General features: G+C 44.5%; 1 protein-coding gene across 3 annotated transcripts in view; it reads right to left on the reverse strand.

The window, feature by feature from the left end:
• The window catches only part of LOC311121751 (mitochondrial proton/calcium exchanger protein-like), an 80,792-nt gene extending 62,295 nt beyond the window's left edge, over window positions 1–18,497 (reverse strand). The window contains exon 1 of one of the 3 annotated variants that reach the window (XM_084196203.1): window positions 18,222–18,497. In XM_084196203.1, the coding sequence (XP_084052329.1) occupies window positions 18,222–18,300 (79 nt within the window). In that variant the 5' untranslated portion in view covers window positions 18,301–18,497. The remainder of the gene's footprint in view (window positions 1–18,221) is intronic. The other 2 variants (XM_084196205.1, XM_084196204.1) reach the window with 2 other exon arrangements.
• Window positions 18,498–18,538: the final 41 nt, after the last annotated feature.

The following is an 18,538-nucleotide window of genomic DNA, read 5'->3' on the forward strand; positions in this document are numbered from 1 at the left end:
TTTCTTTCATCAGACCAGAGGACATTTCTCCAAAAAGAACGATCTTTATCCCCATGTGCAGTTGCAAACCGTAGTCTGGCTTTTTTATGGCGGTTTTGGAGCAGTGGCTTCTTCCTTGCTGAGCGGCCTTTCAGGTTATGTCAATGTAGGACTCGTTTTACTGTGGATATAGATACTTTTGTACCCTGTTTCCTCCAGCATCTTCACAAGGTCCTTTGCTGTTGTTCTGGGATTGATTTGCACTTTTCGCACCAAAGTACATTCATCTCTAGGAGATAGAACGCGTCTCCTTCCTGAGCGGTATGATGGCTCCGTGGTCCCATGGTGTTTATACTTGCGTACTATTGTTTGTACAGATGAACGTGGTACCTTCAGGCGTTTGGAAATTGCTCCCAAGGATAAACCAGACTTGTGGAGGTCTACAATTGTTTTTCTGAGGTCTTGGATGATTTCTTTTGATTTTCCCATGATGTCAAGCAAAGAGGCACTGAGTTTGAAGGTAGGCCTTGAAATACATCCACAGGTACACCTCAAATTGACTCAAATTATGCCATACCCTCTAACCTTAACCCTAATCCATACCCTCTAACCTTAACCCATACCCTCTAACCTTAACCCTAATCCATACCCTCTAACCTTAACCCTAACCCATACCCTCTAACCTTAACCCTAATCCATACCCTCTAACCCATACCCTCTATCCTTAACCCTAACCCATACCCTCTAACCTTAACCCTAATCCATACCCTCTAACCTTAACCCTAACCCATACCCTCTAACCTTAACCCTAATCCATACCCTCTAACCCATACCCTCTATCCTTAACCCTAACCCATACCCTCTAACCTTAACCCTAACCCATACCCTCTAACCTTAACCCTAATCCATACCCTCTAACCCATACCCTCTATCCTTAACCCTAATCCATACCCTCTAACCTTAACCCTAACCCATACCCCCTAACCCATACCCTCTAACCCATACCCTCTAACCCATACCCTCTAATCCATACCCTCTAACCCATACCCTCTAACCCATACCCTCTAACCTTAACCCTAACCCATACCCTCTAACCTTAACCCTAATCCATACCCTCTAACCCATACCCTCTAACCTTAACCCTAACCCATACCCTCTAACCCATACCCTCTATCCTTAACCCTAATCCATACCCTCTAACCTTAACCCTAACCCATACCCTCTATCCTTAACCCTAACCCATACCCTCTAACCTTAACCCTAACCCATACCCTCTAACCCATACCCTCTAACCTTAACCCTAACCCATACCCTCTAACCTTAACCCTAATCCATACCCTCTAACCCATACCCTCTAACCTTAACTTAACCCATACCCTCTAATCCATACCCTCTAACCCATACCCTCTAACCTTAACCCTAACCCATACCCTCTAACCCATACCCTCTAACCTTAACCCTAATCCATACCCTCTAACCCATACCGTCTAACCCATACCCTCTAATCCATACCCTCTAACCCATACCCTCTAACCTTAACCCTAACCCATACCCTCTAACCCATACCGTCTAACCCATACCCTCTAATCCATACCCTCTAACCTTAACCCTAATCCATACCCTCTAACCCATACCCTCTAACCTTAACCCTAACCCATACCCTCTAACCCATACCCTCTAACCCATACCCTCTAACCCATACCGTCTAACCCATACCCTCTAACCCATACCGTCTAACCCATACCCTCTAATCCATACCCTCTAACCCATACCCTCTAACCCATACCCTCTAACCCATACCCTCTAATCCATACCCTCTAACCCATACCCTCTAACCTTAACCCTAACCCATACCCTCTAACCCATACCCTCTAACCTTAACCCTAATCCATACCCACTAACCCATACCCTCTAATCCATACCCTCTAACCCATACCCTCTAACCTTAACCCTAATCCATACCCTCTAACCCATACCGTCTAACCCATACCCTCTAACCTTAACCCTAATCCATACCGTCTAACCCAGGGGTGTCAAACTCATTTTAGCTCAGGGGCCACATGGAGGAAAATCTATTCCCAAGTGGGCCGGACCGGAAAAATCATGGTATATATAACTTAAAAACAACAACTTCAGATTGTTTTCTTTGTTTTAATACGATCAACATACAACATAAAGCTGGAGCCTGAGGACAGTGTGTCCAAAATAGTACAAGCACAACATCACTATTAATCATAAAACACCTCAAGTTATTTGAAAGTTCTGAGGACAAAGAACACACAAACACACAATGCCTCAGTGATTAACAGAACTGTTTCACAGATCACAGAACTATATCAGGGTGTCATTTCTCAGGCAGAAATGTAGATAAAAATAATGAAATCCTGTTCCCCAAACAAGTGCAAGAACCACAGAGTCAAGAATAGGTTAAATATACAAATAAAATAAAATCAATTAAAAACAATAGCACATCAACATAAAAACATATAAACATAAATCTGAAAGCGTTGCTCAAACTCCCGTAACAGTCCCGTTATTTTATCTTTGAACCGCTTCATGTCTGCCACATGTTGGGTCGCGCACACATTTTTCAGACAGGGGAAGTGAGCTGCATCACCACCGGCGAGTTGCGTCTCCCACAATGACAGCTTCAACTTGAAAGAACGTATGCTGTCATAATACTGCGTGGCAACTTTGTTGCGCCCTTGCAGCTGTTTGTTCAAGTTATTCAGGTGCTCTGTAACATCCACCATAAATGCAAGGTCCTGCATCCATTCTGCGGAATTAAATTCTAACACTGGTTTGCCCTTTTCTTCCATGAACTGTTCAATTTCTTCTCGTAAATCAAAGAAACGCCTCAGCACAGCACCTCGGCTTAACCATCTTACCTCAGTGTGGTATGGCAGGCCATAGATGTGGTCTTTCTCTCTGAGAAGGCTGTCAAACTGACGGTGATTCAGGCTTCTGGATCGGATGAAATTAACAGTTTGGATGACCACCTTCATGACGTTATCCATCTTTAATGACTTGCAACACAAAGCCTCCTGGTGCAAAATACAGTGAAAAGTCAAAAAATCACATCCTCCATTTGCAGATTGCACTTTCTCTCTGAACTTTGTCACAATGCCTGCTTTTTTCCCCGATCATTGAGGGCGCACCATCTGTAGCCAGGCTGACAGCGCGGGACCAGTCCACTCCGACCCTGTCAGCGCGCCGACGAGTGCGGTAAAAATATCAGCTGCTGTCGTTGTATCTGTCATCGGCACCAACTCCACGAACTCCTCGGTGACGGTCAATGTGTCATCAACTCCGCGGATGAAAATGGCCAGTTGTGCAACATCTGTAATGTCCGTGCTTTCATCAATTGCAACCGAAAACGCAATAAATGACTTTACTTTTTGCTTCAACTGGCTGTCCAAATCCACTGAAAGATCGGAAATCCTGTCTGCAACTGTGTTTCTTGTCAGGCTGATATTTGCAAAAGCCTGCCGCTTTTCAGGGCACACAATCTCCGCTGCCTTCATCATGCATGTTTTTACAAATTCACCCTCACTAAATGGTTTTGAAGCCACTGCGATTTCATTAGCAATGAGGTAGCTAGCTTTCACTGCAGCGTCACTGATGTCTCGGCTGTGAGTAAACACAGACTGCTGTTTCTTCAGACCCGCCAACAGTTCATTCACCTTCACTCATCTCCGCTGTCCTTGAAAGTTGTCATATTTGTCGGCATGAAGACTCACATAGTGGCGACGCAGGTTATATTCTTTCAGCACTGCAACATGCTCTGAACACACCAAACATACAGCTTTCCCATTCAATTCCGTGAATAAATAGGATGACCATTTTTCTTGGAACACTCTGCGTCCACTTTTCTCTTTTTTGACAGAGACATATTGGGGCAATGAGGGTGCCAAAGCACATAATGTTAAAAGTAGAAGCCGTAATAAATATCGCGGGCAAAACAAAGTAGCTCATTGGCTGCACGTGCTTGACCTACTTGCTCTGCCCCGGTATAAACAGTTTGCTTGCTTAACACAATTGCTATTGCGCCATCCAGTGGACGCAATTGGAACAGCAGTTTATTTTATTGAAAAATTGCAGCGCATTTTTATACTTTACAAAAAAAAAATTATTATTATTTTATTGTTTTTCAAAATCATCTCGCGGGCCGGATTAAACCCGTTTGCGGGCCGGACGTTTGACACCCCTGGGTTAGAGGGTATGGGTTAGAGGGTATGGATTAGGGTTAAGGTTAGAGGGTATGGGTTAGAGGGTATGGGTTAGAGGGTATGGATTAGGGTTAAGGTTAGAGGGTATGGGTTAGGGTTAAGGATAGAGGGTATGGGTTAGAGGGTATGGATTAGGGTTAAGGTTAGAGGGTATGGGTTAGAGGGTATGGGTTAGACGGTATGGGTTAAGTTAAGGTTAGAGGGTATGGGTTAGAGGGTATGGGTTAGAGGGTATGGGTTAGGGTTAAGGTTAGAGGGTATGGGTTAGAGGGTATGGGTTAGAGGGTAAGGGTTAGGGTTAAGTTTAGAGGGTATGGGTTAGGGTTAAGGTTAGAGGGTATGGGTTAGGGTTAAGGATAGAGGGTATGGGTTAGAGGGTATGGATTAGGGTTAAGGTTAGAGGGTATGGGTTAGAGGGTATGGGTTAGACGGTATGGGTTAAGTTAAGGTTAGAGGGTATGGGTTAGAGGGTATGGGTTAGAGGGTATGGGTTAGAGGGTATGGGTTAGGGTTAAGGTTAGAGGGTATGGGTTAGAGGGTATGGGTTAGGGTTAAGGTTAGAGGGTATGGGTTAGAGGGTATGGGTTAGAGGGTATGGGTTAGGGTTAAGGTTAGAGGGTATGGGTTAGGGTTAAGGTTAGAGGGTATGGGTTAGGGTTAAGGATAGAGGGTATGGGTTAGAGGGTATGGGTTAAGGTTAGAGGGTATGGGTTAGGGTTAAGGTTAGACGGTATGGATTAGGGTTAAGGTTAGAGGGTATGGGTTAGGGTTAAGGATAGAGGGTATGGGTTAGAGGGTATGGGTTAGAGGGTATGGGTTAGAGGGTATGGATTAGGGTTAAGGTTAGAGGGTATGGGTTAGGGTTAAGGTTAGAGGGTATGGGTTAGGGTTAAGGTTAGAGGGTATGGGTTAGGGTTAAGGATAGAGGGTATGGGTTAGAGGGTATGGGTTAGGGTTAAGGTTAGAGGGTATGGGTTAGGGTTAAGGTTAGACGGTATGGATTAGGGTTAAGGTTAGAGGGTATGGGTTAGGGTTAAGGATAGAGGGTATGGGTTAGAGGGTATGGGTTAGAGGGTTAAGGTTAGAGGGTATGGGTTAGGGTTAAGGTTAGAGGGTATGGGTTAGGGTTAAGGATAGAGGGTATGGGTTAGGGTTAAGGTTAGAGGGTATGGGTTAGGGTTAAGGTTAGAGGGTATGGGTTAGGGTTAAGGTTAGAGGGTATGGGTTAGAGGGTATGGGTTAGAGGGTATGGGTTAAGTTAAGGTTAGAGGGTATGGGTTAGGGTTAAGGTTAGAGGGTATGGGTTAGGGTTAAGGTTAGAGGGTATGGGTTAGAGGGTATGGGTTAGAGGGTATGGGTTAGAGGGTATGGGTTAGAGGGTATGGGTTAGGGTTAAGGTTAGAGGGTATGGGTTAGGGTTAAGGTTAGACGGTATGGATTAGGGTTAAGGATAGAGGGTATGGGTTAGAGGGTATGGGTTAGAGGGTATGGGTTAGACGGTATGGGTTAGGGTTAAGGTTAGAGGGTATGGGTTAGGGTTAAGGTTAGAGGGTATGGATTAGGGTTAAGGTTAGAGGGTATGGATTAGGGTTAAGGTTAGAGGGTATGGATTAGGGTTAAGGTTAGAGGGTATGGGTTAGAGGGTATGGGTTAGAGGGTATTGGTTAGGGTATGGGTTAGGGTTAAGGTTAGAGGGTATGGGTTAGGGTTAAGGTTAGAGGGTATGGGTTAGGGGGTATGGGTTAGGGTTAAGTTTAGAGGGTATGGGTTAGACGGTATGGGTTAGAGGGTATGGATTAGGGTTAAGGTTAGAGGGTATGGGTTAGAGGGTATGGGTTAGGGTTAAGGTTAGAGGGTATGGGTTAGAGGGTATGGATTAGAGGGTATGGGTTAAGTTAAGGTTAGAGGGTATGGGTTAGAGGGTATGGATTAGGGTTAAGGTTAGAGGGTATGGGTTAGGGTTAAGGTTAGAGGGTATGGGTTAGAGGGTATGGGTTAGGGTTAAGGTTAGAGGGTATGGGTTAGGGTTAAGGATAGAGGGTATGGGTTAGGGTTAAGGTTAGAGGGTATGGATTAGGGTTAAGGATAGAGGGTATGGGTTAGAGGGTATGGGTTAGGGTTAAGGTTAGAGGGTATGGGTTAGAGGGTATGGGTTAGGGTTAAGGTTAGAGGGTATGGGTTAGGGTTAAGGTTAGAGGGTATGGGTTAGGGTTAAGGATAGAGGGTATGGGTTAGAGGGTATGGGTTAGAGGGTATGGGTTAGGGTTAAGGTTAGAGGGTATGGGTTAGGGTTAAGGTTAGACGGTATGGATTAGGGTTAAGGATAGAGGGTATGGGTTAGAGGGTATGGGTTAGAGGGTATGGGTTAGACGGTATGGGTTAGGGTTAAGGTTAGAGGGTATGGGTTAGGGTTAAGGTTAGAGGGTATGGATTAGGGTTAAGGTTAGAGGGTATGGATTAGGGTTAAGGTTAGAGGGTATGGATTAGGGTTAAGGTTAGAGGGTATGGGTTAGGGTTAAGGTTAGAGGGTATGGGTTAGGGTTAAGGTTAGACGGTATGGATTAGGGTTAAGGATAGAGGGTATGGGTTAGAGGGTATGGGTTAGAGGGTATGGGTTAGACGGTATGGGTTAGGGTTAAGGTTAGAGGGTATGGGTTAGGGTTAAGGTTAGAGGGTATGGGTTAGGGTTAAGGTTAGACGGTATGGATTAGGGTTAAGGATAGAGGGTATGGGTTAGAGGGTATGGGTTAGAGGGTATGGGTTAGACGGTATGGGTTAGGGTTAAGGTTAGAGGGTATGGGTTAGGGTTAAGGTTAGAGGGTATGGATTAGGGTTAAGGATAGAGGGTATGGGTTAGAGGGTATGGGTTAGGGTTAAGGTTAGAGGGTATGGGTTAGAGGGTATGGGTTAGGGTTAAGGTTAGAGGGTATGGGTTAGGGTTAAGGTTAGAGGGTATGGGTTAGGGTTAAGGATAGAGGGTATGGGTTAGAGGGTATGGGTTAGAGGGTATGGGTTAGGGTTAAGGTTAGAGGGTATGGGTTAGGGTTAAGGTTAGACGGTATGGATTAGGGTTAAGGATAGAGGGTATGGGTTAGAGGGTATGGGTTAGAGGGTATGGGTTAGACGGTATGGGTTAGGGTTAAGGTTAGAGGGTATGGGTTAGGGTTAAGGTTAGAGGGTATGGATTAGGGTTAAGGTTAGAGGGTATGGATTAGGGTTAAGGTTAGAGGGTATGGATTAGGGTTAAGGTTAGAGGGTATGGGTTAGAGGGTATGGGTTAGAGGGTATTGGTTAGGGTATGGGTTAGGGTTAAGGTTAGAGGGTATGGGTTAGGGTTAAGGTTAGAGGGTATGGGTTAGGGGGTATGGGTTAGGGTTAAGTTTAGAGGGTATGGGTTAGACGGTATGGGTTAGAGGGTATGGATTAGGGTTAAGGTTAGAGGGTATGGGTTAGAGGGTATGGGTTAGGGTTAAGGTTAGAGGGTATGGGTTAGAGGGTATGGATTAGAGGGTATGGGTTAAGTTAAGGTTAGAGGGTATGGGTTAGAGGGTATGGATTAGGGTTAAGGTTAGAGGGTATGGGTTAGGGTTAAGGTTAGAGGGTATGGGTTAGAGGGTATGGGTTAGGGTTAAGGTTAGAGGGTATGGGTTAGGGTTAAGGATAGAGGGTATGGGTTAGGGTTAAGGTTAGAGGGTATGGATTAGGGTTAAGGATAGAGGGTATGGGTTAGAGGGTATGGGTTAGGGTTAAGGTTAGAGGGTATGGGTTAGAGGGTATGGGTTAGGGTTAAGGTTAGAGGGTATGGGTTAGGGTTAAGGTTAGAGGGTATGGGTTAGGGTTAAGGATAGAGGGTATGGGTTAGAGGGTATGGGTTAGAGGGTATGGGTTAGGGTTAAGGTTAGAGGGTATGGGTTAGGGTTAAGGTTAGAGGGTATGGGTTAGGGTTAAGGATAGAGGGTATGGGTTAGAGGGTATGGGTTAGAGGGTATGGGTTAGAGAAGGATGGTATGACGAAGCACAGTACGCTGTTTCACCACAACTGGACACATGTTTAACAAGATGTAGTACAGCTGCTGTACCCATCCAGTCTTCACACCACTTCTGAACAGCAAAACATGTTCCAACCAACACCATCTTTCAGGGGCGGCAGGTAGCTTAGTGGTTAAGAGCGTTGTGCCAGTAACCGAAAGGTCGCTGGTTCTAATCCCTGAGCCGACTAGGTGAAAAATCTGTCGAACTCGGATACCTCCTGCGCCTCGACCTGTTCTTTCCGATGTTTTATTTTGTTCATAAGTGTGTGTCAACACCTGCTATCAACTAGCCAGATAGCTAGGAACAATCCTAGCTAGCTAGCTAGGTTGCAATGGAGCCCGCTTCACCTGGAATAGCTAAATAATGTTTTCAGCGCTGTAGAAGCTGCATTTATTACGCTCTTGTCCGGGACGATATTGACAATCCGGAGTTCCAATGTAGCAATTGTTTGTTTGTGGAGGATTACAGGAATGCGGTGGCTATCCTTAGCAAGCAGATTTCTATTCTGCGCGAACATATTGGGAAAACTCCTGTGGCTGGACGCCGCTCCAGGCTGATGGATGTATCCCCGCCTTGTCATCTGTCCCTATCCGAATGGGCTGTGCTACCTGGAACTTGCCTGCCAAGGAAGTCGTCTCCATCTGCTTCTCCTCCATCTTGTAGTGGAGTAGACGGAGAACAGGTCGCGAAAACCGAAGGCAGCGGCATGCTGCTAAGTGGACGGGAGTGACTGCGAGATGTTCGGAGCAGATTGACATAAGGAATAGCTTCACTGCACTGGTGCCTGATCTACCTGCTCCTTCATCACTGGGACTGCCTGTGTCTGGGACTGCCTGTGTCTGGGACTGCCTGTGTCTGGGACTGCCTGTGTCTGGGACTGCCTGTGTCTGGGACTGCCTGCCTGTGTCTGGGACTGCCTGTGTCTGGGACTGCCTGTGTCTGGGACTGCCTGTGTCTGGGACTGCCTGTGTCTGGGACTGGCCCTCTGCGCTCCCTAAATCATTGAATGTTTCAGCAGACTTTTAGCCCTCCATAACTGGCTACGAAACTATTGCAGCTCTGTGGGTGTAACATTTACTGACAATGTTGATACCTTCTGGAAACAAATCTCGTTTTATAAGGAGGATGGGATCTACCAAAATAATTTGGGTTCCTGGATCCTTTCACAGCATTATAAGGTTGTGTTGAGACAATGACTAATCAATGACCCAAGCCCAGCTCAGTTAATCGCTACCATTGTGTTGCTGAGTTGCCATAATGCGTCAGCAAATGTACCTTATTCCAGGGGCGTTGGAAGACACAATGTAAGTAACCTAATTTATGTCCCTCTTACTGCCCGGAATGCCTCTGCTGATCCTACAGCTATTGTATGCAGTAATCATGAGCCTATGAACCAGAGTTATACTGTTAGCACTGAGGTGGTGTGCCCTAGTAGGAAGTCTACTGGGTGCAGCTCACCCTGCACTAACAGAAATAACCAGAGTTATACTGTTAGCATTGAGGTGGTGTGCCCTAGCAGGAAGTCCACTGGGTGCAGCTCACCCTGCACTAACAGAAATAACCAGAGTAATACTGTTAGCACTGAGGTGGTGTGCCCTAGCAGGAAGTCCACTGGGTGCAGCTCACCCTGCACTAACAGAAATAACCAGAGTAATACTGTTAGCAGTGAGGTGGTGTGCCCTAGTAGGAAGTCCACTGGGTGCAGCTCACCCTGCACTAACAGAAATAACCAGAGTAATACTGTTAGCACTGAGGCGGTGTGCCCTAGCAGGAAGTCCACTGGGTGCAGCTCACCCTGCACTAACAGAAATAACCAGAGTAATACTGTTAGCACTGAGGTGGTGTGCCCTAGTAGGAAGTCCACTGGGTGCAGCTCACCCTGCACTAACAGAAATAACCAGAGTAATACTGTTAGCACTGAGGTGGTGTGCCCTAGTAGGAAGTCCACTGGGTGCAGCTCACCCTGCACTAACATAAAGAACATGATCATGTCTACCTCTGCTAAGCTTCCCAGTAAAGCAATGAAAACAATCAAGCATCCCAGAAAAGTGTTAAAAATAGCCCACTTAAACATATGTAGCTTAGTTCATGAAATCAATAATTCGCTACTAACAGATGACATTCATATTCTGACAATCTCTGAAACTCACTTAGATAATACCTTTGATACAGTGGTAGCAATACATGGTTATAACATCTACAGAAGAGACAGAAATGCCAAAAGGTGGAGGTGTTACTGTTTACAGTGGGGGGGGAAAGTATTTAGTCAGCCACCAATTGTGCAAGTTCTCCCACTTAAAAAGATGAGAGGCACCTGTAATTTTCATCATAGGTACACATCAACTATGACAGACAAATTGAGGAAAGAAAATCCAGAAAATCACATTGTAGGATTTTTAATGAATTTATTTGCAAATTATGGTGGAAAATAAGTATTTGGTCAATAACAAAAGTTTCTCAATACTTTGTTATATACCTTTTGTTGGCAATGACACAGGTCAAACATTTTCTGTAAGTCTTCACAAGGTTTTCACACACTGTTGCTGGTATTTCGGCCCATTCCTCCATGCAGATCTCCTCTAGAGCAGTGATGTTTTGGGGCTGTCGCTGGGCAACACGGACTTTCAACTCCCTCCAAAGATTTTCTATGGGGTTGAGATCTGGAGACTGGCTAGGCCACTCCAGGACCTTGAAATGCTTCTTACGAAGCCACTCCTTCGTTGCCCGGGCGGTGTGTTTGGGATCATTGTCATGCTGAAAGACCCAGCCACGTTTCATCTTCAATGCCCTTGCTGATGGAAGGAGGTTTTCACTCAGAATCTCACGATACATGGCCCCATTCATTCTTTCCTTTACACGGATCAGTTGTCCTGGTCCCTTTGCAGAAAAACAGCCCCAAAGCATGATGTTTCCACCCCCATGCTTCACAGTAGGTATGGTGTTCTTTGGATGCAACTCAGCATTCTTTGTCCTCCAAACACAACGAGTTGAGTTTTTACCAAAAAGTTCTCTTTTGGTTTCATCTGACCATATGACATTCTCCCAATCCTCTTCTGGATCATCCAAATGCACTCTAGCAAACTTCAGACGGGCCTGGACATGTACTGGCTTAAGCAGGGGGACACGTCTGGCACTGCAGGATTTGAGTCCCTGGCGGCGTAGTGTGTTACTGATGGTAGGCTTTGTTACTTTGGTCCCAGCTCTCTGCAGGTCATTCACTAGGTCCCCCCGTGTGGTTCTGGGATTTTTGCTCACCGTTCTTGTGATCATTTTGACCCCACGGGGTGAGATCTTGCGTGGAGCCCCAGATCGAGGGAGATTATCAGTGGTCTTGTATGTCTTCCATTTCCTAATAATTGCTCCCACAGTTGATTTCTTCAAACCAAGCTGCTTACCTATTGCAGATTCAGTCTTCCCAGCCTGGTGCAGGTCTACAATTTTGTTTCTGGTGTCCTTTGACAGCTCTTTGGTCTTGGCCATAGTGGAGTTTGGAGTGTGACTGTTTGAGGTTGTAGGTGACCAAATACTTATTTTCCACCCTAATTCGCAAATAAATTCATAAAAAATCCTACAATGTGATTTTCTGGATTTTTTTTCATCAATTTGTCTGTCATAGTTGACGTGTACCTATGATGAAAATTACAGGCCTCTCTCATCTTTTTAAGTGGGAGAACTTGCACAATTGGTGGCTGACTAAATACTTTTTTTCCCCCACTGTATATTCAGAACCACATTCCTGTAATGCTTAGAGAGGATCTCATGTTAAAATACTGTTTAAGTAATATGGCTTCAGGTTAATCTGCCTCACCTAAAGCCCATTCTGGTGGGAAGCTGCTATAGACCACCAAGTGCTAACAGTCAGTATCTGGAAAACATGTGTGAAATGCTTGATAATGTATGTGATATCAACAGAGAGGTATATTTTCTGGGTGATTTAAATATTGACTGGCTTTCATCAGGCTGCCCACTCAAGAAAAAGCTTCAAACTGTAACTAGTGCCTGCAACCTGGTTCAGGTTATCAGTCAACCTACCAGGGTAGTTACAAACAGCACAGGAATTAAATCATTTTTATTTCACCTTTATTTAACCAGGTAAGCCAGTTGAGAACAAGTTCTCATTTACAACTGCGACCTGGCCAAGATAAAGCAAAGCAGTGTGATAAAAACAACAACACAGAGTTACATATGGGGTAAAACAAAACATAAAGTCAAAAATACAACAGAAAATATATATACAGTGTGTGCAAATGTAGCTAATTAAATCATTAACATGTATTGATCACATCTTTACTAATGCTACAGAAATGTGCGTTAAAGCAGTATCCAAATCCATCGGATGTAGTGATCACAATATAGTAGCCATATCTAGGAAAACCAGAGATCCAAAGGCTGGGCCTAATATTGTGTATAAGAGGTCTTACAATAAGTTTTGTAATGATTCTTATGTTGTTGATGTAAATAATATTTGCTGTGGTGTGTAATGAGGAGCAACCAGACACTGCACTTGACACATTTATGAAATTGCTTATTCCAGTTACTAATAAGCATGCACCCATTAAGATAATGACTGTAAAAATGGTTAAATCCCCGTGGATTGATGAGGAATTGAAAAATTGTATGGTTGAGAGGGATGAGGCAAAAGGAATGGCAAATAGGTCTGGCTGCACAACCGATTGGCAAACATGCTGCAAATTGAGAAATTATGTGACGAAACTGAATAAAAAGAAGAAACTGTACTATGAAACAAAGATAAATGACAAAGAATGATAGTAAAAAGCTTTGGAGCACCTTAAATGAAATGTTGGGCAAAAAGGCAAGATTAGCAAACTTAGACATGACATGTCAGCAACAAATGCTGACACTACACATCCAAGTATAACTTATGAATTAACAAGCAATATAACAATTAATTATGAAAGACAAGCATTGTAATTTTGAATTCCGTAAAGTGAGTGTGGAAGAAATGAAATTATTGTTGTCTATCAACAATGACAAGCCACTGGGGTCTGACAACTTGGATGGAAAATTACTGAGGATAATAGCGGACGATATTGCCACTCCTAGTTGCCATATCTTTAATTTAAGCCTACTAGAAAGTGTGCGCCCTCAGGCCTGGAGGGAAGCAAAAGTAATTCCCCTACCTAAGAATAGTAAAGCCCCCTTAACTGGCTCAAATAGCCGACCAATAAGCCTGTTACCAATCCTTAGTAAACTTTTGGAAAGAAATGTTTTTGACCAGATACAATGCTACTTTACTGTAAACAAATTAACAGCACGCTTATAGGGAAGGACATTCAACAAGCACGGCACTTACACAAATTACTGATGATTGGCTGAGAGAAATTGATGACAAAATGATTGTGGGAGCTGTCAGACCCCGGTGGCTTGTCATTGTTAATAGACAACATAGATCATAGTCGGCAGGTAGCTTAGTGGTTAAGAGTGTTGTGCCAGTAACCGAAAGGTCGCTGGTTCTAATCCCCGAGCCGACTAGGTGAAACATCTGTCGATGTGCCCTTGAGCAAGGCACTTAACCCTAATTGCTCCTGTAAGTCGCTCTGGATAAGAGCGTCTGCTAAATGACTAAAATGTAATAGTCCGCTGCTGGAAAAACGTATGTGTTATGGCTTTACTCCACCTGCTATATTGTGGATACAGAGTTACCCGTCTTCTTTAATGGAAGCCTCTCCAACATCATCCAGGTAGAATCAGGAATTCCCCAGGGTAGCTGTCTAGGCCCCTTACTTTTTTCAATCTTTACTAACGACATGCCACTGGCTTTGAGTAAAGCCAGTGTGTCTATGTATGCGGAATTTGCGGATGACTCAACACTATACACGTCAGCTACTAGAGCAAGTGAAATGACTGCAACACTTAACAAAGAGTTGCAGTTAGTTTCAAAATGGGTGGCAAGGAATAAGTTAGTCCTAAATATTTCTAAAACTAAAAGCATTGTATTTGGGACAAATCATTCACTAAACCCTAAACCTCTAAATGTTGTAATAAATAATGTGGAAATTGAACAAGTTGAGGTGACTAAACTGCTTGGAGTAACCCTGGATTGTAGATTTTCATGGTCAAAGCATTTTGATACAACAGTAGCTAAAATGGGGAGAAGTATGTCCATAATAAAGCGCTACTCTACCTTCTTAACAACACTATCAACAAGGCAGGTCCTACAGGCTCTAGTTTTGTTACAATTGGCTCAGAACAGGGCAGCACGGCTGGCCCTTGGATGTATACGGAGAGCTAACATTAATGATATGCATGTCAATCTCTCATGGCTCAAAGTGGAAGAGAGATTGACTTCTTCACTACTTGTTTTTGTAAGAAGTGTTGACATGATGAATGCACCGAGGTGTCTGTTTAAACTACTAGCACACAGCTCGGACACCCATGCATACCCCACAAGATATGCCACCAGAGGTCTCTTCACAATCCCCAAGTCCAGAACAGACTATGGGAGGTGCACAGTACTACATAGAGCCATGACTACATGGAACTCTATTCCACATCAAGTAACTGATGCAAGCAGTAGAATCAGATTGAAAAAAACAGATAAAAATAAATCTTATGGAACAGCGGGACTGTGAAGAAACACACACACAGGCACATACACATGATAAGACACGCACTCTACACACACGTACACATGGATGTTATATTGTATCAGCTCAGCATTCAACACCATAGTGCCCTCAAAGCTCATCACTAAGCTAAGGACCCTGGGACTAAACACCTCCCTCTGCAACTGGATCCTGCACTTCCTGACGGGCCGCCCCCAGGTGGTAAGGGTAGGTAACAACACATCTGCCACACTGATCCTCAACACGGGGGCCCCTCAGGGGTGCGTGCTCAGTCCCCTCCTGTACTCCCTGTTCACCCATGACTGCATGGCCAGGCACGACTCCAACACCATCATTAAGTTTGCCGACGACACAACAGTGGTAGGCCTGATCACCGACAACGATGAGACAGCCTATAGGGAGGAGGTCAGAGACCTGGCCGTGTGGTGCCAGGATAACAACCTCTCCCTCAACGTGACCAAGACAAAGGAGATGATTGTGGACTACAGGAAAAAAAAAAAGAGGACTGAGCACGCCCCCATTCTCATCGACGGGGCTGTAGTGGAACAGGTTGAGAGCTTCAAGTTCCTTGGTGTCCACATCACCAACGAACTATCATGGTCCAAACACACCAAGACAGTCGTGAAGAGGGCACGACAAAGCCTATTCCCCCTCAGGAGACTGAAAAGATTTGGCATGGGGTCCTCAGATCCTCAAAAAATTATACAGCTGCACCATCGAGAGCATCCTGACTGGTTGCATCACCGCCTGGTATGGCAACTGCTTGGCCTCCGACCGCAAGGCACTACAGAGGGTAGTGCGTACGGCCCAGTACATCACTGGGGCCAAGCTTCCTGCCATCCAGGACCTCTATACCAGGCGGTGTCAGAGGAAGGCCCTCAAAATTGTCAAAGACTCCAGCCACCCTAGTCATAGACTGTTCTCTCTGCTACCGCACGGCAAGCGGTACCGGAGTGCCAAGTCTAGGTCCAAAAGACTTCTCAACAGCTTCTACCCCCAAGCCATAAGACTCCTGAACAGCTAATCATGGCTACCCGGACTATTTGCACTGCCCCCCCACCCCATCTTTTTACGCTGCTGCTACTCTGTTAATTATTTATGCATAGTCACTTTAACTCTACCCACATGTACATATTTCTTCAACTACCTCAACTAGCCGGTGCCCCCGCACATTGACTCTGCACCGGTACCCCCCTGTATATATAGCCTCCCTACTGTTATTTTATTTTACTTCTGCTCTTTTTTTCTCAACACTTTTTTTGTTGTTGTTTTATTTTACTTTTTTATTAAAAATAAATGCACTGTTGGTTAAGGGCTGTAAGTAAGCATTTCACTGTAATGTCTGCACCTGTTGTATTCGGCGCATGTGGCCAATACAATTTTATTTTATTTTATTTGTAAATATGTGATAGTGGAGTAGTGGCCTGAGGGAACACACTAAATCTATTGGGTAAAGTGTTATGAAATATAATGTCATGTAATGTTTTAAATGGTATATAACTGCCTTAATGTTGCAGGACCCCAGGAAGAGTAGCCTGGGGATGCTTAATAAATACAAAATTACTACAGCTAAAATTACAGTTACTTGTATCATTATGCATTTAGGATGACTGACTTGTTTTAGCAACATCTACATAAACATTACATCTATATAAACATCTACATTGATATATAAACATGTACATCTATATAAACAGCTACATCTATATAAATTCATGCAATAAACAACATTTTACATTTTAGTCATTTAGCAGACGCTCTTATCCAGAGCGACTTACAGTTAGTGAGTGCATACATTATTTTTAATTTTTTTCATACTGGCCCCCCATGGGAATCGAACCCACAACCCTGGCATTGCAAACGCCATCCCTGTCAGTATGTAAATGTATCATTAACAGATCTAATGACCGCTGCATCAATGGACTGATTGTTGTTGACATGAAGAATTTAGACTGTTGGCATGTCCCTGCTACTCCATACTCCCTCATGTCTCTATGCTTCACAACATCGCAGACCGACAAAATGTGTTTTATACCAGGTTTAACTTGCTATTACAGGCGGATAATTTGAAAATGTCTGCATAACACAGGTCCGTCTCGGCACGGCAGTGCTATGAGATAGACAGGGAAACAGCACCATAGCAGACTGGCGCGGCAGGGAAAGGACTAGACTGGAGGAGGTCCCCATCCAGCCTGAGATAGACAGGGAAACAGCACCATAGCAGACTGGTGCGGCAGGGAAAGGACTAGACTGGAGGAGGTACCCATCCAGCCTGAGATAGACAGGGAAACAGCACCATAGCAGACTGGTGCGGCAGGGAAAGGACTAGACTGGAGGAGGTCCCCATCCAGCCTGAGATAGACAGGGAAACAGCACCATAGCAGACTGGTGCGGCAGGGAAAGGACTAGACTGGAGGAGGTACCCATCCAGCCTGACCTCGAATGACGTATCCTCCCCTTATATGATTTAGCTACATTCGCAAGGTGTGGTGCCTCAAGCTATCACATATCCGACCACGTTCCACCGCAAATACATACATTACATGTTTATAGGCATCACAGCATGACAAAATACATTTGAATGGAAATTGACTTAAAGCTGTCGCGGATCTGAAACCTGATGGTCTAGTCTGTATAGTTAATGGATGCGCTAGACTAGAGAGCTGTATTCGCATAATGACTAGCTACACCTACGTCTTCTAGGCCTCACCAACCGCTTCTCCCCCCCCGCCGCCATTAGTCTTGGCCTTAGATGACCTGACATAATGTCAACAACCTCTGGAACAGAGAAACACTTAAAGGCCCGAGTCAAACCGCTTAGCTAACGTTGTAGCTAATAGATCAACTGGAATCAGTCTAGAAGTTGTTGCCGCTCCTCTTCTTTGTCCACAGCGCTGTAATGGCCAGTGTAATTGATCAACAAAAGGCCCGACCGTCCATGACAGTACATGACCATGTTACAACATGTTTCTGGAACCGGCATACAGTACCGTTACCGGGGGAGCTACTGTCGGTTGCTAACTATAGGTAACTTAATAACAGAAATAGCCCGTATTGTTAGCTAACGCTATCTTTATCTCAGTGAAACAACTGGTTAACCTCTACACTGTCATAAAACACGTTAGATATGAACATTTTCATTATTCTACAAAGCCAAGAGTTTGATAGTGTTGTTAGGGGTTGACTAACGTCAGCTAGTTAAATATCTGAACCAGCTAATCTCACTAGCTAAACCAACGGTTTCATCATTAACCAACAATGACATTCATAGCTAAACAGCATTGGCAGTCTACCTACAATGTCAAAACAAGTAAATACAATTCAAAACATAAGTTACAACAAAAGACTAATACACTTATCTACAGTAAGAGTAGCCATGAAGAATAATTCTCACCTTTGCGGAATTCGCTCTTTAACGACCGGGACGTTTTCATCAACGGAGTGCGGGAACGCGTCAACAGGATTAACGCCATGCTCCTGGTTCTGATAAACTGCTAACGTTAGCGGACTGTAGCTGATTAGCCAACTGGTTCAAACTAATGGGGAATGGAAAACCAACGCTAATGCGCTGCTGGTTACTTTAATATGTCACTAGCTCAACTTCTCGCCCCATGTACTTTGCTTTCTCGGTGGATGCCTGCTGCGAGGTGGATGAACTGCGGCTTACATTGGCTTCTGGCTTCCGGCTTCCGTCTTCGTCTTTCTTCTTCT

Source organism: Coregonus lavaretus (assembly GCF_964263955.1).
Source record: "Coregonus lavaretus genome assembly, contig: HAP1_SCAFFOLD_308, whole genome shotgun sequence".
Taxonomy (NCBI): domain Eukaryota; kingdom Metazoa; phylum Chordata; class Actinopteri; order Salmoniformes; family Salmonidae; genus Coregonus; species Coregonus lavaretus.